The sequence below is a fragment of the Schistocerca gregaria genome, chromosome 4 (assembly GCF_023897955.1).
Source record: "Schistocerca gregaria isolate iqSchGreg1 chromosome 4, iqSchGreg1.2, whole genome shotgun sequence".
NCBI lineage: Eukaryota > Metazoa > Arthropoda > Insecta > Orthoptera > Acrididae > Schistocerca > Schistocerca gregaria.
This window is the reverse complement of record NC_064923.1, coordinates 526,262,514-526,287,856: the sequence shown is the minus strand read 5'-3', so window position 1 is coordinate 526,287,856 and position 25,343 is coordinate 526,262,514. Positions and strand designations below refer to the sequence as shown.

The 25,343-nt window shown below is 38.8% G+C and overlaps 1 protein-coding gene across 4 annotated transcripts in view; it reads right to left on the bottom strand.

The window, feature by feature from the left end:
* The window catches only part of LOC126267145 (protein D3-like), an 88,107-nt gene extending 62,980 nt beyond the window's left edge, over positions 1–25,127 (bottom strand). The window contains exons 1-4 of one of the 4 annotated variants that reach the window (XM_049972074.1): positions 24,998–25,127; positions 8,556–8,657; positions 3,358–3,478; positions 3,104–3,241 (exon numbers count right to left, since the gene is read on the bottom strand). In XM_049972074.1, the coding sequence (XP_049828031.1) occupies positions 3,104–3,241; positions 3,358–3,478; positions 8,556–8,657; positions 24,998–25,099 (463 nt within the window). In that variant the 5' untranslated portion in view covers positions 25,100–25,127. Of the gene's footprint in view, positions 1–3,103; positions 3,242–3,357; positions 3,479–8,555; positions 8,658–24,228; positions 24,291–24,567; positions 24,669–24,993 lie in introns of those variants that run through there. The other 3 variants (XM_049972075.1, XM_049972077.1, XM_049972078.1) reach the window with 3 other exon arrangements.
* Between the last annotated feature and the right edge of the window lie 216 nt (positions 25,128–25,343).

Sequence of the window (25,343 nt, the reverse complement as noted above, 5' to 3'; positions counted from 1 at the left end):
AATCTGGAATTCGGTCATTATCTTCTACAAGAATACTTAAAATCATATGAATCATCTGCATCTGTCCAGATATATGCACTTGTATAATGGATAAAGCAATGCCACATCAATGTCAAATAAACTCCAGTGACAAACACAGTGCCTTCTGTTAAAACCTTGCATTGCTCTCGATATTTTTAAGCACTATGCCTGTGATTCAAGGTGAATACAGTAAATATAAGAACTTCTACATCTACGTTTATACTCCGCAAGTCACCCAACAGTGTGTGGCGGAGGCCACTTTACGTGCCACTGTCATTACCTCCCTTTACTGTTCCAGTCGCATATGGTTCGCGGGAAGAACGACTGTCGGAAAGCCTCCGTGCGTACTCGAATCTCTCTAATTTTACATTTGTGATCTCCTCGGGAGCTGTAAGTAGCGGGAAGCAATATATTCGATATCTCATCCAGAAACGCACCCTCTCGCAACCTGGACAGCAAGCTACACCGCGATGCAGAGCACCTCTCCAGCAGAGTCTGCCACTTGAGTTTGCTAAACATCTCCGTAACGCTATCACGCTTACCAAATAACCCTGTGATGAAACGTGCCGCTCTTCTTTGAATCTTTTCTATCTCCTCCGTCAACCCGATCTGGTACGGATCCCACACTGATGAGGAATACTCAAGTATAGGTCGAATAAGTGTTTTGTAAGTCACCTCCTTTGTTGATGGACTACATTTTCTAAGGACTCTCTCAACGAATCTCAACCTGGTACCCGCCTTACCAACAATTAATTTTATATGATCATTCCACTTCAAATCGTTCCGTACGCATACTCCCAGATATTTTACAGAAGAAGCTGCTACCAGTGTTTGTTCCGCTATCATATAATCATACAATAAAGGATCCTTCTTTCTATGTATTCGCAATACATTACATTTGTGTATGTTAAGGGTCAGTTGCCACTCCCTGCACCAAGTGCCTATCCACTGCAGATCTTCCTGCATTTCGCTACAATTTTCTAATGCTGCAACTTATCTGTGTACTACAGCATCCTCGGCAAAAAGCCACATGAAACTTCTGACACTACCTAATAGGTCATTTACATATATTGTGAAAAGCAATGGTCCCAAAACACTCCCATGTGGCACACCAGAGGTTACTTTAATGTCTGTAGTCGTCTCTCCATTGAGAACAACATGCTGTGTTCTGTTTGCTAAAAACTCTTCAATCCAGCCACACAGCTGGTCTGATATTCCATAGGCTCCTACTTTATCAGGCGACAGTGCGGAACTGTATCGAACGCCTTCCGGAAGTCAAGGAAAATAGCATCTACCTGGGAGCCTGTATCTAACCACTTATAGTGGTTGTAGGGGGACTTGTTAGCAGATAAAGATTTCATAAGGAACCTATGTCTGGAAACATACAATTTGGCTATCAAATAAGCTTGAAGGCAGTATCACTCTCACACCTCCCATTTCACACTATGCACATAAACTGAGATGAACAAGTGGTTATCGGTTCCTATTGTAATTACATCATCACACACCATTTTTGCCACAGTACAACAATGGCTGCTAGAGGTGGTATGTGCTTTATGCCAGCCAGTCACGAAATATTTACGACACAAAGGAACTGCAGACACTGGCATGGCACAAAGGAACTGCAGATGGTGGCGCTGAATTAAATCTATGAAGAATGTTGAAAATTTGTCCGAGGCAGGAATTCGAACCTGAATCTCCTGCTTACTAGGCAGATTCGCTGACTACTGCATCATCCAGACACAGCAGCAATCGCAACTGCATGGAGTACTTAAGCACGCCTCTCATCAGACCCAAATTCTCAATCCATCCACACACAATCAATATAGCACCCCCTGCCCACTATCCACATTACTTGTGACATTTCGCTGAGTCCCGTGAGAGTTTGAGCCTGGTGAGATCTCACTCCCACCTTATATATAAGTGGTGTCTGTCCATATGGACATGGCCAAAAGAGCAGACACCACATATCTTTAGACCTTTAGTTTAAAAAATTTGTTTCAAACATCTCAGCACAGTTTGCAAGTTTTCCCCCAGTGTAACTTCTACCATGCCTACATGACCCAAGCTGGCTGCCTCTCAGAACGAAGTCAGTCCTGTCCTGTTAAAACTGCCGACAAGTGGCACCTACAGCTCACTGCGGAATTTTTTGACAAATAGTGTGCATGGAAGGCAGGTCACATGTGCTCACTAGAGGGTTTTGGAGAGCAGAACACAGCAGCTTCACTATAGTGAAATCTTGACTTCAGCCAAAGTAGACATCTCTTGAGCTTTCCAGACTTCAGAGCAGATGCCTAGTGCTGTCCGTCTCTGTCGCTGTTCACTATGACTGGCCACTACCTATATTGATGTAAACCATGACCTCCCCTCAATTTCCTACTCCTTGTCTGATGGCAACCCTGCAACTTCTCCTCCCAAGCGTGAGCCCTCATCCACCCCATTACTAAGAATCTACATCTCAAGTTCAATGAATTTGTCTCTTACTTCAAACAGCCAACTCTTCCACCCCCACCCCCTGCCCCCCATCCTTGACAGAGTCAAGTCCACTTTCTGGAGGAGGGTGTATACAGATACATCTGCATCTACAAGGGTTGACAGTGCTGCCCCATGTATGTGCTCCACTCTCAGTTTTCAAAAGGATTTCAAATCCGACACGAAGTACTCGAAACTTTGTCCATTCCATGGGCTCCTACAAAAGTGCACAGGTCAGAACTCATTGCCTCTGCTGTGTGCATACTGTGAAACATGAGATTTGAAAGTGATTCAGTCTTCGACTTCTTTTGGATCTGAACAGCACATTTCAGGACATGGATTGCTTATCAAAAGTCAATCTATTGATTCCCGCAACAACTCCTAGAAGCCTCTCATAGGGATTTTAAAAGAATAAGCAGCTTCCCATCACTTCAATTATTCATATTGTTTTACTCTATCTTTGTTACACATTACAATACTGTCGTTATTACATCTCACCACTCTCCACAACTGTGGTTCACATTTTTGAAGATATATTTTTCTATGTACGCAAAATTACAAGTTAACAAAGCCCAAATATTAACATGGCTAAGGTAAAGGTATCACTTACCGCTACCCTCTGGTGGGCCAGAACCAACATACTCGGAAAGTGTCTCTCCAGCACTAATATTTGAGCCTGGAATGTTGACCACAAGCCAATGATGCCACTCACGATTTTTTGGGTCCTTTCGGCTTGGAGCATCTGGGTCTGAAACAGTTTGACATCAAAAAAGATCATAGTTATTCTGTCATGAACAATAGAAGACTACAACACAAGTACATTTTGAAATATTTACGCCAGAGGTCAGAGAAATGGTGGCATACCTGTCATACAAAGGGTGTAAAAAGCTCCTTCCTCTGCCTGCCAGGTAACAGTTGGCATATCCTTAACTTGAGTTGGTGTCAGTTCATTTCCCAGGTTCACTTTGTGTGAACCATAAGCCACCTACAAAGAAAAAGATGCTGATTAGTCCTGAAAAATCTTCTTGACCACATCAGAATAAAAAGCTTCAAATAAACTCTAAAAAGGTACAGGACATGTGAAAGTATTTGTTGTTGTTGCGGTATTCAGTCCTGAGACTGCTTTGATGCAGCTCTCCATGCTAATCTTTCCTGTGCAAGCTCCTTCCTCTCTCAGTACCTACTGCAGCCTACATCCTTCTGAATCTGCTTAGCGTAGTCATCTCTTGGTCTCCCCCTACGATTTTTAGCTTCCACACTGCCCTCCAATACTAAATATGTGATCCTTGATGTCTCAGGACATATCCTACCAACCAACCACTTCTTCTAGTCAAGTTGTGCCACAAACTTCTCTTCTCCCCAATCCTATTCAAATACCTCCTCATTAATTACGTGATCTACCCACCTAATCTTCAACATTCTTCTGCAACACCACATTTCGAAAGCTTCTATTCTCTTCTTGTCCAAACTATTTATTGTCCATATTTCACTTCCATACATGGCTACATTCCATACAAATACTTTCAGAAACATCTTCCTGACACTTAAATCTATACTCGATGTTGACAAATTTCTCTTTTTTGGAAACGCTTTCCTTCCCATTGCCAGTCTACATTTTATATCCTCTCTACTTCGACCATCATTAGTTTTTTTGCTCCCCAAATAGCAGAACTCCTTTACTACTTTAAGTGTCTCATTTCTTAATCTAATTCGCTCAGCATCACCCGACTTAATTCGACTACATACCATTATCCTCGTTTTGCTTTTGTTGATGTTCATCTTATATCCTCCTTTCAAGACACTGTCCATTCCGTTCAACTGCTCTTCCAGGTCCTTAGCCATCTCAGACAGAATTACAATGTCATCGGTGAACCTCAAAGTTTTTATTTCTTCTCCATGGATTTTAATGCCTACTCCAAATTTTTCTTTTGTTTCCTTTACTGCTTGCTCAATATACAGATTGAATAACATTGGGGAGAGGTTACAGCCGTGTCTCACTCCCTTCCCAACCACTGCTTGCCTTTCATACTCTTATAACTGCCATCTGGTTTCTGTACAAATTGTAAATAGCCTTTCGCTCCCTGTATTTTACCCCTGCCACCTTCAGAAGATACTTCTGAGAATTGATGATAGTGGCAGCAGAACCAGTATCCACCTGCATGCGAACATGTCGACCAAATATTTGGACAGTGAGGAATAACTTCCCTGAAAGGCAAGAAGTACAATTGACAGACAACACAGAATCAGAATCAGCGTCATGTTCATAAACATCATGTATGCAGTCGGATTTGCAAATGGATGACACGTGACCATTTTTTTTTTTTTATTTCTTCTCCTACTCCGAATTTTTCTTTTGTTTCCTTTACTGCTTGCTCAATATACAGACTGAATAACATCAGGGATAGTCTACAGCCCTGTCTCACTCCCTTCCCAACCACTGTGTCCCTTTCATGCCCATCGACTCTGATGACTGCCACCTGGTTTCCGTACAAATCGTAAATAGCCTATCACTCCCTGTATTTTATCCCTGCCACCTTCAGAATTTGATAGTCAACATTGCCAAAAGCTTTCTCTATGTCTACATATGCTGGAAACATAGGTTTGCCTTTCCTTAATCTATTTTCTAAGATAAGTCATAGGGTCAGTATTGCCTCAAGTGTTCCGACATTTCTACGGACTCTAAAACTGATCTTCCCCGAGGTAGGCTTCTACCAATTTTTACATTCGTCTGTAAAGAATTCGTATTAGTATTTTGCAGCTGTGGCTTATTAAACTGATAGTTCAGTCGTTTTCACATCTGTCAACCCCTGCTTTCTTTGGGATTGGAATTATTATATTCTTCTTGAAGTCTGAGGGCATTTTGCCTGTCTCGTACATCTTTCTAACTAGATGGTAGAGTTTTCTTAGGCCTGGCTCTCCTAAAGGTCTCTTTAATTTTCCTAGAGGCAGTATCTATCTTACCCCTACTGATACGTGCCTCTACATCCTTACATTTGTCCTCTAGTCTTCCTGCTTAGCCATTTTGCACCTCCTGTCGGTCTCATTTTTGAGACATTTGTATTTCTTTTCTCCTTTCATCAATTAAATTAAATTGTGTTACCCAAGGATTTCTACTAGCCCTCGTCTTTTTACCCACTTGATCCTCTGCTGCCTTCACTACTTCATCCCTCAAAGCTACCATTCTTCTTCTACAGTATTTCTTTCCCCCATTCCTGTCAACTGTTCCCTTATTCTCTCCCTGAAACTCTGTACAACCTCTGGTTCTTTCAGTTTATCCAGGTCCCATCTCCTCAAATTCCCACCTTCTTGCAGTTTCTTCAGTTTTAATCTACAGTTCACAGCCAATAGATTGTGATGAGAGTCCACATCTGCCCCTGGAAATGCCTTACAATTTAAAACCTGGTTTCTGAATCTTTGTCTTACCACTATATAATCTATCCGAGACATTCCAGTATCTCCAGGCTTCTTCCATGTATACAACCTTCTTGCATGATTCTTGAACGAAGTGTTAGCTATGATTAAGTTACGCTACGTGCAAAATTCTACCAGGCAGCTTCCTCTTTCATTCCTTACTCCCATTCCATATTCACCTATTACATTTTCTTCTCTACCTTTTCCTACTGTCGAATTCCAGCCACCCACGATTATTATATTTTCGTCTCCCTTCACTATCTGAATAATTTCTTTTATCTCCTCATACATTTCATCAATCTCTTTGTCACCTGTGGAGCTAGTTGGCATATAAACTTGTACTACTGTGGTAGCCATGAGCTTCGTATCTATCTTGGCCACAAAAATGTGTTCACTATGCTGTTTGTAGTACCCGCATTCCTATTTTCCTATTCATTTTTAAACCTGCTCCTACATTACCCCTATTTGATTTTCTATTTATAACCATGTATTCACCTGACCGGAGATCAGAGTGGGGGACTTTTTTACCTCCGGAATATTTTACCCAAGAGGATGCCACCATCATTCAACCATACAGTATATTAAAATATAAAAAATAAAAAACTGAGTGAAAAGTCTAACAATCCACTGTAGCTCTTTTTCTTTAGGTCTGCTTAATAACACTACAACAGATAATTGGACTTTTCATTTAGTTCTATATTTTAATAGTTTTAGCACTTGTTGCACAGTGTGAATTGCTCTCCTGCTGAATCTAACTTGAACATCTGACATTAGTAACATGACTACATAAAAGTCTCTGTACGAGATACTGTATAGCTAGTATGTTTTGCAGCTTAAGTGTGTCATTGGTGTGCAGGGTTGTAGTGGTTAGGGTAGTAGGATCAGGATGGAGCAAGCATCTACTACATGGTGTTAATGGCCAGAGGTAGTCGAAGTCCACAGTGCAGGAGAAGGAGGTGGTAACCCCTATCATCACATGAAAAACTGAAGTAAGGTGACCACTAGTGCCCAGTAACAAGGAGGGAGAGGGAATATTCATCTGCATCATACATCATGGAGAGAGTACTTTTTGGGATTAGCTGTCGCATGGACAGGGTAAAGTCAATATTACTTATTTCTGACTTCCTGGCATATGAAATGATCGAAGATCCTGAGTTCTTAAACCTTATGTTGACTTGCCATGATGTGGCAGTTTGTGATCTGGAGAAGGATAATGGGATGGTGAAGGTAGAGGGAGGGAGGGGTGACACTTCTCGAAATTGTATACAAGGTGGATCCTCATGCAGTGATCATCTGCGATCTCTACAGATAGCTTAATTTGTTGTGCAACTAGATGATGTATGGCCAAATTGCACACATTTTAAGCACCTTATCAGGAGCTGCACATAGGTTCTACATCACTCCAATAAATCACAACAGTAACCTTTCTGGTAATAAGTCATCCTGAAAACCCAAGCTAACTGATCCTGAGTCTATTTTGTCATCGTCAGGCACTTACTGGACTGAACACACAAAATGGACACCCAATCTTTCCACATTTGTTCATAAACTTTCATCCATTTGAAGTATTGTATTAAGTACCTGTGGAAGAAAACATATTTAGGTTCTTGAGAGGGGGGGGGGGGGGGTAGGAGCAGGAGGAGGAAGGGGGGAGGGGGAATAGGCATAAGGGATCTGCCAAGTTGATCACACTGACAATTGACAATTATCGTGACTTAGCATGAAAAGACGTTTATATCAATACAGAATCATTCCGTATTTTGTTCACTGAAATGACTTAAGCCATTCTTGTCTTAAATTTACTCCACCACAAATAATGGCTTGGTATTAGGGGATGATTCACAGCCAGTCCTCTTACAGATCAGGAATTGAGGAACAAATATCTTTCTTTGTTTAACATGTTGGCTTCCATTATAGCTAAGAGGAAAATTTATTTCGTTATAAGTTGATGCATCTGGAGACTGCTGCATTAATATTGCCGCCAGTACAGTTAGTTTGAGTCTCTTCACACTGACTGTTCTGCCAGGGTACTATCCACTGTGACCAGAAGGGTCATCACCCCACCAATGTAATGGCAACCAGAGATGGATTTATTGGATGGACAACATAGTGCAGAGACCTCTTGTCCCAAATATGGTACACCACACCTGTCCAATCTTGGGGAGGGGTAAAAATTAGCCCCTGAATGGTCTGGGGGGCTAACACCATGCAGGCACCTGATAATGTCACACATGGAGTGGTTACCATTCTGCGTAGTGGGTGAACTACTGGCGGTAAAATTTTTTAAAGATATTGTGCAGTTCAAACCCAGTACCTGTAGTCATTCATAAATGAACCATCACATAATTTTAATGGTTATGGAAACAATATAGTCTTTACTGCTATTGTAACTCATGTCACAATGGCAGGTGGGCCAAGCAAACATAGACCCAAAGGAAAAATGATGTTTGTTCACTCGGTAAACCTTTAGGAGAGCAGTTACCACCATCCAGCATAACTAATGGCAACAGGTTGGTAACACCTGGAAATTCAGTGACTTTACCACATACACACATTTTTTAAACTCTCACTCCTATGGAACATTTCTACAGCAAATCCATATACTCACCATTTTGCCCAAAACAATGTACCAGTAAGCAGAAGTAACTTACCTCCAAGACCTCAGTAGGGGCCTTATCAATAACGTCAGGCGCAACTTGGTGCTTATCCATGCTTTTTAGCTTACAGCCCAAGCTGAAGAACCTGTTGTTATCCTGAAACCAATCAGCAAATAGAAACTATAAAAAGAACTGCACAATAAAAGTCTATCAATCATAAGAAAGTGGTGTACAGAGTGGAGTAGTGAGCAGGGAAATTCAGGTTCAATGCCCCATCATCAACAAAATCAGACTGGAAAAGCAACATACACAAAATATGGTGTGACATACTCAAAGGAACTATACTAGCTAAGATGGTGATGGTGAAAAAGGATACTCAGACTAACAATGAGATGGAAAGAGAGAGGCAAGAGAAATGTGTGAAGAACTGGGGGGGGGGGGGGGGGGGGGGCTGTGGCAGGAAGATAGGTAGATAATGAAAAGAGAAAATGTAAAGGAATTGGGGGCACAAGAAATTGGGGGGGGGGGGGGGGGGGGCAGAATCGAGGCACAGATGGTGTGGATGGATGGCTTGCATTGACTGGGTTACAGGTGCTGCAAAATTGTATGAAGACAAATTAAAAGGAATGTAGACGACATGTTAGAGGGAAGAACAAAATTTAATGGCTAGGTGAGTACAGAACTGTCAACACAAATTCAAAATACAGATACTGCAGAAAAGGTCCAATAATGAATGAGAAAATGGTTACTGTGGTGAACTATGAGGAACAGAATGCTAAACATAACATCAGAACTGAGATAGATATTAAGTTAAGACCCACCACAGTGGCACATGCTTCCATCTCCAATAGCTCTCTCGATCAGAGGATTTTGAAAAGAATGTTCGACAAAACAATTAATTCAAATATGTTCAGTGACCTCCCTCCATGAACCATGGACCTTGCCGTTGGTGGGGAGGCTTGCGTGCCTCAGCGATACAGATAGCCGTACCGGAGGTGCAACCACAACGGAGGGGTATCTGTTGAGAGGCCAGACAAATGTGTGGTTCCTGAAGAGAGACAGCAGGCTTTTCAGTAGTTGCAAGGGCAACAGTCTGGATGATTGACTGATCTAGCCTTGTAACACTAACCAAAACGGCCTTACTGTGCTGGTACTGCAAACGGCTGAAAGCAAGAAGAAACTATGGCCGTAATTTTTCCCGAGGGCATGCAGCTTTACTGTATGATTAAATGATGATGGCGTCCTCTTGGGTAAAATATTTTGGAGGTAAAATAGTCCCCCATTCAGATCTCCGGGCGGGGACTACTCAAGAGGATGCCATTATCAGGAGAAAGAAAACTGGCGTTTTATGGATCGGAGCGTGGAATGTCAGATCCCTTAATCGGGCAGGTAGGTTACAAAATTTAAAAAGGGAAATGGATAGGTTAAAGTTAGATCTAGCGGGAATTAGTGAAGTTCAGTGGCAGGAGGAACAAGACTTTAGGTCAGGTGAATACAGGGTTATAAACACAAAATCAAATAGGGGTAAAGCAGGGGTAGGTTTAATAGTGAATAGGAAAATAGGAATGCGGGTAAGTAACTACAAACAGCATAGTGAACGCATTATTGTGGCCAAGATAGATACGAAGCCCACAGCTACTACAGTAGTACAAGTTTATATGCCAACTAGCTGCAGATGGCGAGGAAATTGAAGAAATGTATGATCAAATAAAAGAAATTATTCAGATAGTGAAGGGTGATGAAAATTTAATAATCATGGGTGACTGGAATTCGGTAGTAGGAAAAGGGAGAGAAGGAAACGTAGTAGGTGAATATGGACTACGGCAAAGAAATGAAAGAGGAAGCCGCCTGGTAGAATTTTGCACAGAGCATAACTTAATCATAGCTAACACTTGGTTCAAGAATCATAAAAGAAGGCTATATACATGGAAGAAGCCTGGAGATACTGACAGATTTCAGATAGATTATATAATGGTAAGACAGAGATTTAGGAAGCAGGTTTGAAATTGTAAGACATTTCCAGGGGCAGATATGGACTCTGACCACAATCTATTGGTTATGAACTGTAGATTAAAACTGAAGAAACTGCAAAAATGTGGGAATTTAAGGAGATGTGACCTGGATAAACTGACTAAACCAGAGGTTGTACGGAGTTTCAGGGAGAGCATAAGACGACAATTCACAAGAATTGGTGAAAGAAATACAGTAGAAGAAGAATGGGTAGCTTTGAGGGATGAAGTGGTGAAGGCAGCAGAGGATCAAGTAGGTAAAAAGACGAGGGCTAGTAGAAATCCTTGGGTAACAGAAGAAATATTGAATTTAATTGATGAAAGGAGAAAATATAAAAATGCAGTAAATGAAGCAGGCAAAAAGGAATACAAACATCTCAAAAATGAGATCGACAGGAAGTGCAAAATGGCTAAGCAGGCATGGCTAGAGGACAAATGTAAGGATGTAGAGGCTTATCTCACTAAGGGTAAGATAGATACTGCCTACAAGAAAATTAAAGAGACCTTTGGAGAAAAGAGAACCACTTGTATTATTATCAAGAACTCAGATGGAAACCCAGTTCTAAGCAAAGAAGGGAAAGCAGAAAGGTGGAAGGAGTATATAGAGGGCCTATACAAGGAAATGGAAATGGCAGAGGATGTAGATGAAGATGAAATGGGAGATACGATACTCTGTGAAGAGTTTGACAGAGCACTGAAAGACCTGAGTTGAAACAAGGCCCCCGGAGTAGACAACATTCCATTGGAACTACTGACGGCCTTGGGAGAGCCAGTCCTGACAAAACTCTACCATCTGGTGAGCAAGACGTATGAGACAAGCGAGATAACCTCAGACTTCAAGAAGAATATAATAATTCCAATCCCAAAACAGGTGTTGACAGATGTGAAAATTACCGAACTATCAGTTTATTAAGTCACAGCTGCAAAATACTAACGCGAATTCTTTACAGACAAATGGAAAAACTAGTAGAAGCCAACCTCAGGGAAGATCAGTTTGGATTCCGTAGAAATGTTGGAACACGTGAGGCAATACTCACCCTACATCTTATCTTAGAAACTAGATTAAGATGGGGAAACCGACGTTTCCAGCATTTGTAGACTTAGAGAAAGCTTTTGACAATGTTGACTGGAATAGTCTCTTTCAAATTCTGAAGGTGGCAGGGGTAAAATACAGGGAGCAGAAGGCTATTTACAATATGTACAGAAACCAGATGGCAGTTATTAGAGTCAAGGAACATGGAAGGGAGGCAGTGGTTGGGAAGGGAGTGAGACAGGGCTGTAGTCTCTCCCCAATGTTATTCAATCTGTATATTGAGCAAGCAGTAAAGGAAACAACAGAAAAATTCAGAGTAGGTATTAAATTCCATGGAGAAGAAATAAAAACTTTGAGGTTCGCCGATGACATCGTAATTCTGTCAGAGACTTGGAAGAGCAGTTGAATGGAATGGATAGTGTCTTGAAAGGAGGATATAAGATGAACATCAACAAAAGCAAAACGAGGATAATGGTATGTAGTCGAATTAAGTCGGGTGATGCTGAGCGAATTAGATTAAGAAATGAGACACTTAAAGTAGTAAAGGAGTTCTGCTATTTGGGGAGCAAAAAAACTAATGATGGTCAAAGTAGAGAGGATATAAAATGTAGACTGGCAATGGGAAGGAAAGTGTTTCCGAAGAAGAGAAATTTGTCAACATCGAGTATAGATTTAAGTGTCAGGAAGATGTTTCTGAAAGTATTTGTATGAAGTGTAGCCATGTATGGAAGTGAAATATGGACAATAAATAGTTTGGACAAGAAGAGAATAGAAGCTTTCGAAATGTGGTGCTGCAGAAGAATGTTTAAGATTAGGTGGGTAGATCACGTAATTAATGAGGAGGTATTTGAATAGGATTGGGGAGAAGAGAAGTTTGTTGTACAACTTGACTAGAAGAATGGGTTGGTTGGTAGGACATGTCCTGAGGCATCAAGGATCACAAATTTAGTATTGAAGGGCAGTGTGGAAGCTAAAAATCGTAGAGAGAGACAAAGAGATGACTACACTACGCAGATTCAGGAGGATGTAGGTTGCAGTAGGTACTGGGAGATGAAGGTTGCGCAGGATAGAGTAGCATGGAGAGCTGCATCAAAGCAGTCTCAGGACTGAAGACAACAACAACAACAACAACAACAACAACAACATGTTCAGTGAAAGAAAATTTTAATTGTAATAATGATGCGGAATGGGATTAAACTGCAGGAAAAGAAAGACTAGCAAAAATACATAGTAGGAATATGTGGACTAGATAGGGGAGGGTGGTAGCGAGACATATACCTGGAAACCAAATTATAAACTCTAAAACAAGCATAATTTATTTATTATGGATTGCTGATTAAATTTGAAGACATCACAGAAAGACAGGATTTTAAGTAGCATAATTATGTCTTGGAGAAGTTGAAACAACAAAAATATGTTGAGAGTTCTATTAAAGGAAGAATTAAGCAACTAAAAACTGACAGGTGCAAGGAATGCATAGCTCTAAGCAAAATAACTGATGATGGTCAAATTAGAGTGGCAATGGCAAGAAAAGCATTTGTGAAGAAGAGAAATTTGTTAACATCTAGTATAGATGTAAGTGTTAGAAAGTCATTTCTGAAAGTATTTGTATGGAGTGTAGAAGCCATATATGGAAGTGAAACACGGACGATAAACAGTTTGGACAAGAAGAGAATAGAAGCTTTCAAAATGTGGTGCTACAGAAGAATTCTGAAGATTAGATGGGTAGGTCATGTAACTAATGAGGAGGTACTGAACAGAATTGAAGTGAAGAGGAATTTGTGGTAGGCCACGTTCTGATGCATCAAGGGATCACTAAGTTAACATTGGAGGGAAGCTTGGAGGGTAAAAATCGTAGAGGGAGACCAAGAGATTAGTAGACTAAGCAGATTCAGAAGGTTGTAGGTTACAGCAAGCACTTGGAGATGAAGAAGCTTGCACAGGATAGAGTAGCAAGGAGAGCTGCATCCAACCAGTCTCTGGACTGAAGAGCACCACAACAACAACAACAACAACAACAACAACAACAACAACTACTACTACTACTACTACTAGAGATGATAAGCTCACCAACAAAATGTTAGTCACTCCATTACACAAGCACATTGGTCAGTTTTAGAGTCCTGTAGAAGGTGCAGAATTGGTAGAACATTGTGACACTCCACTACTTAAATAAGTCTTGGCAATGAATTAATGTGTATTGCCAGTTGGTAAGCTTCTGAGGATTCAGTGCACTAAGATGTATTGACAGGGAGACTTAAAGGAATGGCAGCAATGAACGATTGTGCCGGAATATGGTCATGATCGCACCATGAAGTCATCCAATTTGTTTGTGTATTAACACAGACTGTAAAATGAGTCTAAAATGAATAGTATTAAAGTCACAGCCATGTATCATGTCGCAAGAACACTGATGATAAAAAAGTCCTAAATAACAGAATACAGACGAGTGTCACACCTAGCAATGAAAACTGTTTTCAAATCAGGTAAGTTGCTGTTGTCAGTGAATTCAAACCTAATTCAACCCGTTTCCGGTTGAAATTTGTACAGGAAATGCTTACAATGAACATTCACAGTTGGAGGCCTTGCAGGAGACGCCATTGCTAACAGTGGCATAAAGCACCACGTTTTCAATGGGACACGCAGCGCACCAAGTGGATAGTAGAGGACTGAAGGCTGCAGTCCAAGTCACGATTTCATTTCTTTTCAAATTATACAAAGAATTGAATTTTTTATACCATTATTTGGGCCCATTCATGAAGTTACTATGAACATGGACCAGGTTGTTTGGGTAAAAGTGACATATTAGACACCCCTGCATTTTCCAATACGTCAAGGCAGTAAGCATTAGGATCCACTACCAGTAAATTTGCTACCACAACCGGATTTTATGCTTTCCCATTCACTGGCTTCACCAAATCACAACCTACTTGTCATCCTCCTACTTAACCTCGACCTCTGGCTTCCCTACAAAGCAGTCTGTCAACACAACCAAGTTTTCGGGGCAAGTTCAATACCTAACTTTAGCTAGAGGTTTATTTCATCATTCACAGTAACTCTGTGTTGCCATTTCTTCTACCACTTGATGATGAGTATGCTGCAGACTCTGACCTTCCAATATTGCAACTACTGTGTTCACGCTACATGTTTATGTCCCTTGTTTGATGATCACTCTAGCATCCTACTGCAGCTAGACTGGTCCACAAAATCAGCCAATCTTAATCCAATAGAAAATATCCGGGACTATCAGGAAAACTGGATAGGACATAATAATCAATATCCTTGCAGTATGGTAGTTCTATGGATTTAATTACTAATGAGTGGTTTTAGCTGAATGTAGCATACCTGAAGAAAATGAAGGACTGTCGCAGAACTGACACCATTATCAAGGGCAGTAGAAGTGTTACAGAGTGATGTTTGTGGGGTGACTAATTTTTTGTCCAGTGTGTTTATAGAACTGGATCTCACAAAGCAGGCAAAATAGAATAAAAGTAACTAAAAATTTAGTACAATTTAGAATAGAAGGAGTGATTAGATGATACTCATAGCTATAGAAGCTTGCATGACTATGAGAAAGATAATAGTTGGTGCCTACAGGAAAATTAAAGGAACCTTTGCAGAAAAGAGAAGCTCAGATGGAAAGTCTGTAATAAAATGAAAAAGTAAAGGGCTCATTCCATCTCAAATCAACTAACAGACTGAACCTTGATATCTCAGATTTGGATGATTTTTTTTTTCCTCCTTCAGGTAACACACCCACTAACACTAGTTTAAAGCTGAAATTTCAAATTTTTCTGACCTTTGGTTTTTGAGTTTCAAATGCTTAAAAATAAAAAAAAACCCTGTTTTTGATCAATCGATGATTGTTTTAAAATGCTGTAGCCCAAAAACTATAAAACCTAGAGAGCTCAAACTTGCACCATTGTTTTCCTCTAAAAATTCCCTTCAATGTGATATGTAACATGACTATGCTACCTAAATCTGAAAGTTTTAAACTATTCCAAAAAACCTTTTTTGAAATTTCCAATATATGTACCCTCAGATTTTTTTATAAAAATTGTATGTGTTGTCCAGTCTAACTGACATCATGCATGCAAAATTTCAAGACTGGATCTCAATGGGTTCTTGTATAAAATAATATTTTACTATCCCAATACACACTAGTGAGGTGAAAAGCAGACTATTTCTAGGCTATTAATACTAAGGTAGTCCTACGTAATTCTAACAAACTTAAATTATTATGATAGCTTTTTTATGCAACATTACCCTAGTTTTGTTTGCTAATTCACAAAATGATATTTTAATGTGAGAATAAAATATATAAAAATATAATAACTTAAGAATCTTACGATTTTATACAACAATCACTTTTTATTATAAAAAAACGTGAGATTTTCATATAGGGTCAAGGCTCTAGTTTTGGCCACTACCCCACTTAGGGCCACCTTGATGTAATGGGTGCAATTTTAAGCTCCTTTGGAATACCAGCCAGTCCTACCATAGATTATAATAAGCAATATGAAATGTGCTATTCAATTGTCTATAGAAACATTTCTTTCTTTGGTCTTGTTTGAAGTCACCATTTAATGAAAATATCTGTGTTGCAGAAGTTGAGTTATGTAGTGTTTTTCTTTAAGCAAACACAATCTGTCTTTTAGGTATTCTACAAGTTGTACAAAGCATCCGGAGAAACTTAATTTATTGAGAGGTAAGATTAAATATTATATTTTCATTTCCAACAAGTTAAACATGATGAAACCTAAATGGCCGTAAGCGGGGCCTCGATCCAACATTAAAATGTGTATGAAACAATCATAGCAAAAAACTTATGAGTGCCATATATTGTACTGTGTTTTAGTGTTAAGTTGTCCAAGTGATTTAGTATAGAGCGATGTAGTCTTAGTGTACGCCATGCCATATATGTGGTAATATATCAAATATCATAAAATACGATTATTTAATATGTTTATTTTTTCTAGAATGTTCCAAATAATAGAGATGTAAAAGTTGTGTGTGTGTGTGTGTGTGTGTGTGTGTGTGTGTGTGTGTGTGTGTGTGTGTGTGTGTGTGTTTTTTATAGTAGAATTTGTTACCTTACAGAAATGGCATCTCATCTCAGAAGAATTGGGCAATTATTGCTGCTAAATGTTGTAAGCCTTTTAAAGAAGAACAACATAAGAAAGTCCATGTACAATCACTAAGAAATGTAACAGACTGGATGTGCTGTCTAGACTTAGGAATCATTAGTGGCATGAAAATATGTGATGTACGTAGGAAAAAGGTTAGTGACAAACACAAAACAGAAGAAGACATTATTTTACGTTGCAGTAGCAAAAATATAAATGATTCTTTTATTGATCCTCAATCTCCCGTAGACTATTTGAACACATCAGTGGAACGCACCGGTGAGTCACCATTAAAGAAGAAAAAGTTTGTTGTGCCTACCTATACAAAGAAAAAACTTGATAAAATAAAGTCTAGCTTAGAAAAGAACTTACTACCAGAATTGAGCCCTGGAGATATTATTACTGAACATTATGTAGATGAATCAGAGATTATTCAACAGTTAAAAAGAGCAGTTTGCTCAAACAACAAAAAGAAGTGAAAACATGATAATCTTACCTATGAGCTGGAGCTGTCAGAAAATAGAAGAAGAATTTGGAGTGACAAACTACATGGCTCGTGCAGCAAAACTGTTATTAAAAGAAAAAGGAATTTTGTCAAATCCTAATCCTAAACCTGGAAAAACTCTAAATGAGAATATTGTTGAAGGTGTAAAAGACTTCTACAATTCTGACAACATTAGCAGAATGATGCCAGGGAAAAAAGATTGTGTGACCATAAGAAATAAAGATGGAAAGATCCACATTCAAAAGAGGCTAGTGTTGGCAAATTTGCAAGAAATATACCAATTATTCAAGAAAAAGATCCCTGCAAACAAAATTGGGTTTTCCAAGTTTTGAGAATTAAGACCAAGGAACTGTATCCTGGCTGGAAGAAGTGGCACACTTACTGTTGGTGTGTGTACCTTACACCAAAACATTAAGCTAATGATGAATGGTGCTAAAATGCAAAATTTTGTTTTGGATGGAGATAAAACTGCTTTGAAATCTTATCATTCCTGCCTAGTCACGATGATGCACAATCCACCATCACAACAATGTTTTATGGATATTTGTAAGGAATGTCCTGGTGTCTTTAGACTTAAAGATCTATTAAATGCAAAGTTCATGGACGATATGACTGATGAAGTTACCTACAAAAAGTGGGTAACTGTAGATAGGTGTTTGATGGAAACTGTAGTAAAAAGTACTGATGACTTTATGGATGAGTTTTTGGACACTCTAATAAAAGTAAAAACTCCTTCATTTATAGCTAGTTAGCAGAAAGAACACTACAGCGAAATCAAGGACAACTTAACTGAAGGCCATGTAGTAGCCAACTGTGATTTTGCACAAAACTACTCTTTCGTAGTACAAGATGAAATACAATCTTTCCACTGGACTACCACCCAAGCCGATGCATCCTTTCATCATATATTATAAATGGGAGGGAAAACGAACATCTGCAGCATGTCTTCATATCAGATTGCCTGAAAAATAATACAGTTGCTTTCGATGTATTCCAGAAAAAAACAGCTAGAAATCATAAAGCAAACCTTACCTTTTGCACTTAAAAAGATTACTTACTTATCTGATGGCAGCGCTGCATAAAACTGATTTGGAAGTTGAGGCAGAGTGGGAGTTCTTAGCAACATCCCATGACAAGCCTGCATGTGTTGGCCTTGGCAGAACTGTTAAGCGGCTAGCTGCTAAAGCCAGTTTACAAAGGCCACTGTTGTTCTCGTTTTAGTCCCGAAACTGGTTTGATGCAAGCTTTACATACTACTCTACCCTGTGCAAGCTCCTTCATCTCCCTGTACCTACATCCTTCTGAATCTGTTTAGTGTATTCATCTCTTGATCTCCCTCTACGATTTTTACCCTCCATGCTGCCCTCCAATACTAAATTGGTGATCCCTTGATGCCTCAGAATGTGTCCTACCAACCGATCCCTTCTTCTGCTCAAGTTGTGCCACAAACTTCTCTTCTCCCCAATCCGATTCAATACTTCCTCATTAGTTATGTGATCTACTCATCTAATCTTAAACATTCTTCTGCAGCACCACATTTCGAAAGCTTCTATTCTCTTCTTGTCTAAACTATTTATCGTCCATGATTCACTTCCATACATGGCTACACTCCATACAAATACTTTCAGAAACATCTTCCTGATACTTAAATCTATACTCAGTGTTAACAAATTTCTCTTCTTCAGAAACGCTTTCCTTGCCATTGCCAGTCTACATTTTATATCCTCTCTACTTCGACCATCATCAGTTATTTTGCTCCCCAAATAGCAGAACTCCTTTACTACTTCTCATTTCTTAATCTAATTCGCTCAGCATCACCAGACTTAATTCGACTACATTTCGTTATCCTCGTTTTGCTTTTGTTGATGTTCATCTTATATCCTCCTTTCAAGACACTCTCCATTCCATTCAACTGCTCTTCCAAGGTCCTTTGCTGTCTCTGACAAAATAACATTGTCATCGACGAACCTCAAAGTTTTTATTTCCTCTCCATGGATTTTAATACCCACTCTGCACCTTTCTTTTGTTTCCTTTACTGCTTGCTCAATATACAGATTGAGTAACATTGGGGAGAGGCTACAACCCTGTCTCACTCCCTTCCCAACCACTGCTTCCCTTTCATGCCCCTTGACTCTTGCAACAGCCATTTGGTTTCTATACAAATTGCAGATAGCTTTTCGCTCCCTATATTTTACCCCTCCCCCTTCTGAATTTGAAAGAGAGTATTCCAGTCAACATTGTCAAAAGCTTTCTCTAATGTTAGAAACGTAGGTTTGCCTTTCCTTAATCTAGCTTCTAAGATAAGTCTTAGGGTCAGTATTGCCTTACATGTTCCAACATTTCTATGGAATCCAAACTGATCTTCTTCGAGGTCGGCTTCTACCAGTTTTTCCATTCGTCTGTAAAGAATTCGAGTTAGTATTTTGCAGCTGTGACTTATTAAACTGATAGTTCAGTAATTTTCACAACTGTCAACAACTGCTTTCTTTGGGACTGGAATTATTATTTTCTTCTTGAGGTCTGACGGTATTTCGCCGGTCTCCTACATCTTGCTCGCCAGATGGTAGAGTTTTGTCAGGACTGGCTCTCCCAAGTCTGTCAGTAGTTCTAATGGAATGTTATCTACTCCCGTGGCCATGTTTCGACTCAGGCCTTTCAGTGCTCTGTCAAAATCTTCACACAGTTATCATATCTCCCATTTCATCTTCATCTGCATCCTCTTCCAGTTCCATAATATTGTCCTCAAGTACATCACCCTTGTATAGACCCTCTATATACTCCTTCCACCGTACTGCTTTCTCTTCTTTGCTTAGACCTGGGTTTCCATCTGAGTTCTTGATATTCATACAAGTGGTTCTCTTTTCTCCAAAGGTCTCTTTAATTTTCCTGTAGGCAGTATCTATCTTACCCCTAGTGAGATAAGCTTCTACATCCTTACATTTGTCCTCTAGCCATCCCTGCTTAGCCATTTTGCATTTCCTGTCGATCTCATTTTTGAGACGTTTGTATTCCTTTTTGCCTGCTTCGTATACTGAATTTTTATATTTTCTTCTTTCATCAATTAAATTCATTATTTCTTCTGTTACCCAAGGATTTCTACTAGCCCTCGTCTTTTTACCCACTTGATCCTCTGCTGCCTTCACTACTTCATCCCTCAAAGCTACCCATTCTTCTTCTACTGTATTTCTTTCCCCCATTCCTGTTAATTGCTCTCTTAAGCTCTCCCTGAAACTCTGTACAACCTCTGGTTTAGTCAGTTTATCCAGATCCCATCTCCTTAAATTTCCACCTTTTTGCAGATTTTTCAGTTTTAATCCACATTTCATAAACAATAGTTGCGGTCAGAGTCCACATCTGCCCCTGGAAATGTCTTACAATTTCAAACCCGGTTCCTAAATCTCTGTCTTACCATTATATAATCTATCTGAAACCTGTCAGTTTCTGCAGGCTTCTTCCATGTATACAGCCTTCTTTTATGATTCTTGAACCAAGTGTTAGCTATGATTAAGTTATGATCTGTGCAAAATTCTACCAGATGGCTTCCTCTTTCACTTCTTCCTCCATCCATAATCACCTACTACATTTCCTTCTCTTTCTTTTCCTACTACCGAATTCCAGTCACCCATGACAAAGGCCGCATAACCAACAAATCTTAACACCCAAATCACTTTATGTATTTGCCATGGAAAACATAAAAACATTGACTTTGAATATTACACAACAGAGGACTATGAACTGACCTAAGAACACTTACTTCCACAGTTTAGTGAATCAAAAGCGATTGTGGGAACACAAAAGTTTCACTCAAATAAACCCCACACAGAGAGTCAAATTACTGTCAAGCCTTATCATTTTAGTCTGGATGAGTCTCTTTAATACGTGACAACACTGAACCAAATAACACTGTCACATATGGAAAATATTGCTGCTGGTTTTGTGACAGTAGCATATGATGACTCTTGGTGGCTAGGGTGTCTTTAAGAAAAATACAATGACATGTACCAAATAAATTTTTTACACTGAAAGGGTCCAGCCCTGTCTTTTTACTATCCACAACCAAGAGATATATTAGATGTCGCAGGAAATACTGTTTTACAAACAACAAATCCAACAACAGCTTCTCTTGCTTGGGAAAAATATCTTAAAAATCACAAAAGAAGCAAGTTTAAATTGGGTTATTCCATATCAATTCAACCAATTTGAGAAAATGTTCTAGCTGAATAGTCTCAGATTTGGCTGAAATTTAGTTCCCCTGCAAATTAGTTCCAGAGTTATGGCTTGTGAACTGTTACAACTTTTTTAAACAAAAGAACCACTGTTACACTCTTCTGCCTCCATACTGACTTTCCACATTGGTACTGACCAGTCTGAACTAGACTCTTAAAAACATGAGTAACCTGTAATTGTTGCTTGTTTCCTTTGTTGTTCCTGCCTAACAATGACACATTCTGTCCCTGAAAACTACCATTGTTTAACTTTTTTGCCTAATGGTTCCCAACAATTGCTGCAGCTTTATCTGAAACAAGCTGTATGCATCATCACTATTACTTGCTAAATCGTGTTAAAAGAAATGTAATCCAATATATCTCTGTCAACTTTTATTGCACACAAATGCCTTGCAATAATAAGTTGAAATTTTGCCATGTATTATATTATGGTCTACTTATGCAATGTTTGAAATTTGGATTGGATATCACTTGTCCCTTTTGTGGTACCACACTAAGAAAATCCATGTTTTTCAGGTAATTTTTCAAATTGTTGTATTTTCGTGTGCATGTAACTCTGTTTGTGTGACTGATATGGGTTCAAATGGCTCTAAGGACTATGGGACTTAACATCTGAGGTCATCATTCCCCTAGACTTAGAACTACTTAAACCTAGCTAACCTAAGGACATCACACACATCCAAGCCCGAGGCAGGATTCGAACCTGCGACCGTAGCAACAGTGTGGTTTCGGACTGAAGTGCCTAGAACCACTAGGCCACAGCAGCCAGCACTGGTATAGGCAAGATGAGCTGTGTGTGTTTAGGCCACATTATGCTTATCACAAAAAATTATACCCTTTTCAAGTGTATTATATTTGACATAGAGGGCACCTATAATACGTACCTTTTAACGTACTACATTTTTTTTAACCACATTGTGGAATTTTTTATTTTCACTCAGAAATATGTATTTGGCGTTTTGATTCATGAAGTGTGTTCTCTAAATGTTCGTTACTGGGTTGTAAAAATTTCACTGGACTGTGCGGAATAGTTCCAAAGTTATTAAGACCTGAAGTTGGGTCTGAAGACAGATTGCCAGATATGGGTTGCAATTTCTGGGTTACGCCACCTTCTTTCACAAGTCATAATTCTGGAACTAATTGGCAGGGGAAACAAATACTCTGTACATGAGTGTTCCACACATAGTAGAATTAGTGTACTGAATTTCAGTCAAATCTGAGACTATGAGCTCGAGCCCCTGGTTGAAGTGACGTGGAATGACCCAATTATGTTACACCTACCCTCACTAAACACTAAGTTGTATAAATACCATGTGTATTAACTTTGTAGATACCAATTAGTATTAGAAACACAGTTCTATTCATGCAAATATCAACAAGTTCATCTTTTTCCCAAATGAAATTAATTATACGCCAATTTCTAATACAAGGAAGTTGCTGCAAATAACACTGGAAAACCAAGAAAAAGATAATCTCTGCCATTTACAACTAAGGATGGTGGTGAGTGGCTTTCTTCAAAATTTTAACATGTAGCACGTATATTAGCAATCAAAATGTGTTCACTTCCTTCTGATGCATAGTTAAAAGAATCATGAACATTAAATCAAAACAACACTATATCATTTAATGAATTAACAAACAATAAGAGAGTAATGTTGCATAAAAAGGCTAACATAATAATTTAAGTTCGTTAGAATTACATAGGCCTACCTTAGTATTCATAGCCTAGAAATAGTCTGCTTTTCACCTCACTAGTGTGTATTGCGGTAATGAAATATTGTTTTATACAAGAACCCACTGAGATGCCGCCTTGAAATTTTGCATGCATGCAGTCAGACTAGACAACACATACAATTTTTATTAAAAAAATCCAAGGGTACATATTTTGGAAATGTCAAAATATGTATTTTTTTTTAATAGTTTAAAATTATCAGATTTAGGTAACAGTCATGTTACATATTAAATTGAAGGGAATTTTTAGAGGAAAACAATGGTGCAAGTTTAAGCTCTCTAGATTTTATATTTTTTGAGCTACAGCATTTTAAAACAACCATCAATTGATCAAGAGCAGAGGTTTTTTTTATTTTTAAACCCTTTAAACTCAAAAACCAAAGGTCAGAAAAATTTGAAAATAAAATTTTAACTAGTGTTAGTGGGTACATTACCTGCAAAAAATCATCCAAATCTGAGAGGTTATGGTTCAAATCATGCAGTACAATTGGTTGATTTGACACGGAATGACCCGAAGGATAAAATATGTGAGGGCTATAAAATTAATGACACCTGAGGGCAGTATTACAGAATGGGAAGACATGAATGAGAGACTGATTGCAACACTGTGAGAAGAATGAGACAGCTGTTGTAAAGTGGAACAGTCTGGGCATGAATATTGAGCATCAAAGAAAATGTGAAACCTAATAAGCATAGAATAAAAATCTGAAATGGTGTTCACAGCCCTAAACTGACAGGAATATTGAACAATTGACCACAGTTAATCCATACATCATCATCTACCAAATTTCAATTTCTCTCTCATCTTAAGGTTAATGGAAAAAAATTAGATACCAAATGAATGCAGCATTGTAAACCAAAGTTAAAATAGAAATACCAATGGCTTTATTACATATAATTATTACATTGTAAAATCACAGGGTTGCGGCAAATTTCTTACAACTAAATTCCTTTTTCTACAGGTCTTCTAAGATACTTCACTCAAGTTTCCAAATTAAAGGTGAAGTTTTACACAAATAACAAAAAAACAATGTATACTGAAAACTAGTTCTGGTACTTGAACAGCTAGACCTACAGACACATCATATAGCTAATACCTTGGGCCGAAAGCAGGACAGTACCAGACTGACATTCTCATCAATGTACAGGGTTGTTTCAGCTAAAACATTAACTTCTGTTAGTTGTGTTGATTTTACAGTGCGATTCGATTACATTATGTCGATACATGAAGTAGGCTATTTATGAAACCCAGCGAAGTGACGAGAATAGGCTTAATATCTCTAATTATTCAACTGGGCCAAATTGGTAAAGAATGAGTTCTACAGTCCTGTGTGCCCTAAAAAATAACATGACTAATACAAGAACATGTTTTTAAGATATTTTAAAACCCGCTTGCACACATCATTACCACCAATCCTGTATACTGATATATATACCTCACACGTTTGCGTACTGGTAACTAATCGAGCACGCAATACCTCTTGGTTGCTTTAATGAAAGCCCCAATCAAGACAACTAATAGAGATTTAGTCGCCTGCTGCCCTTACAAGTTACATCAACACGGATAACATTTTTTTCCAGTTGTCTAGCCGTTATCTAACCGATAAGATAACTGCGCAATTAACTCAACAATACCATAACATGCCGACATTAGACTTCGCCGTCAACTTTACTACTTTCTTTTACAAAATGTATATCAGTCTTAGTATCCAGTACTTTTGCATTATATCTGAAACGAAAGTTGGGCACTGAACAGAAAACCGGCCCTTCTGTATTGCAATTCATTCCAACTAACCGGATTATTGGTGGCAACAAACTTGTATAGAAAAATGCTAGAACCTCATAGTAAACCAAACGCCTACCTACTTGTGATATTAACTTCAGAACGCAGAAATCGCTTTCTTTCAAAAAACACCGGCTCTTTACGCCAACTGAACTACGGAATACAATCAGAGATCTACACAACATCTTCAACAGTTTCCAAGGTCGATGTCAATCAGAGAAATTCGATGAGAGGGAATAAAATCATAACATTTTTTTTAGATTGCAACCATTTACTTACAAGTAAGAAAATAATATTTGCACTTTATTAACGAGTTGAAGCTTGTATCACTTCACACAAAACAATTTTATACATAGCAAGTATACATATACGTAACAAAATAATATTTAATTATGAACTGTAGTGAAATTATAGTTCAAACGCAGGCAA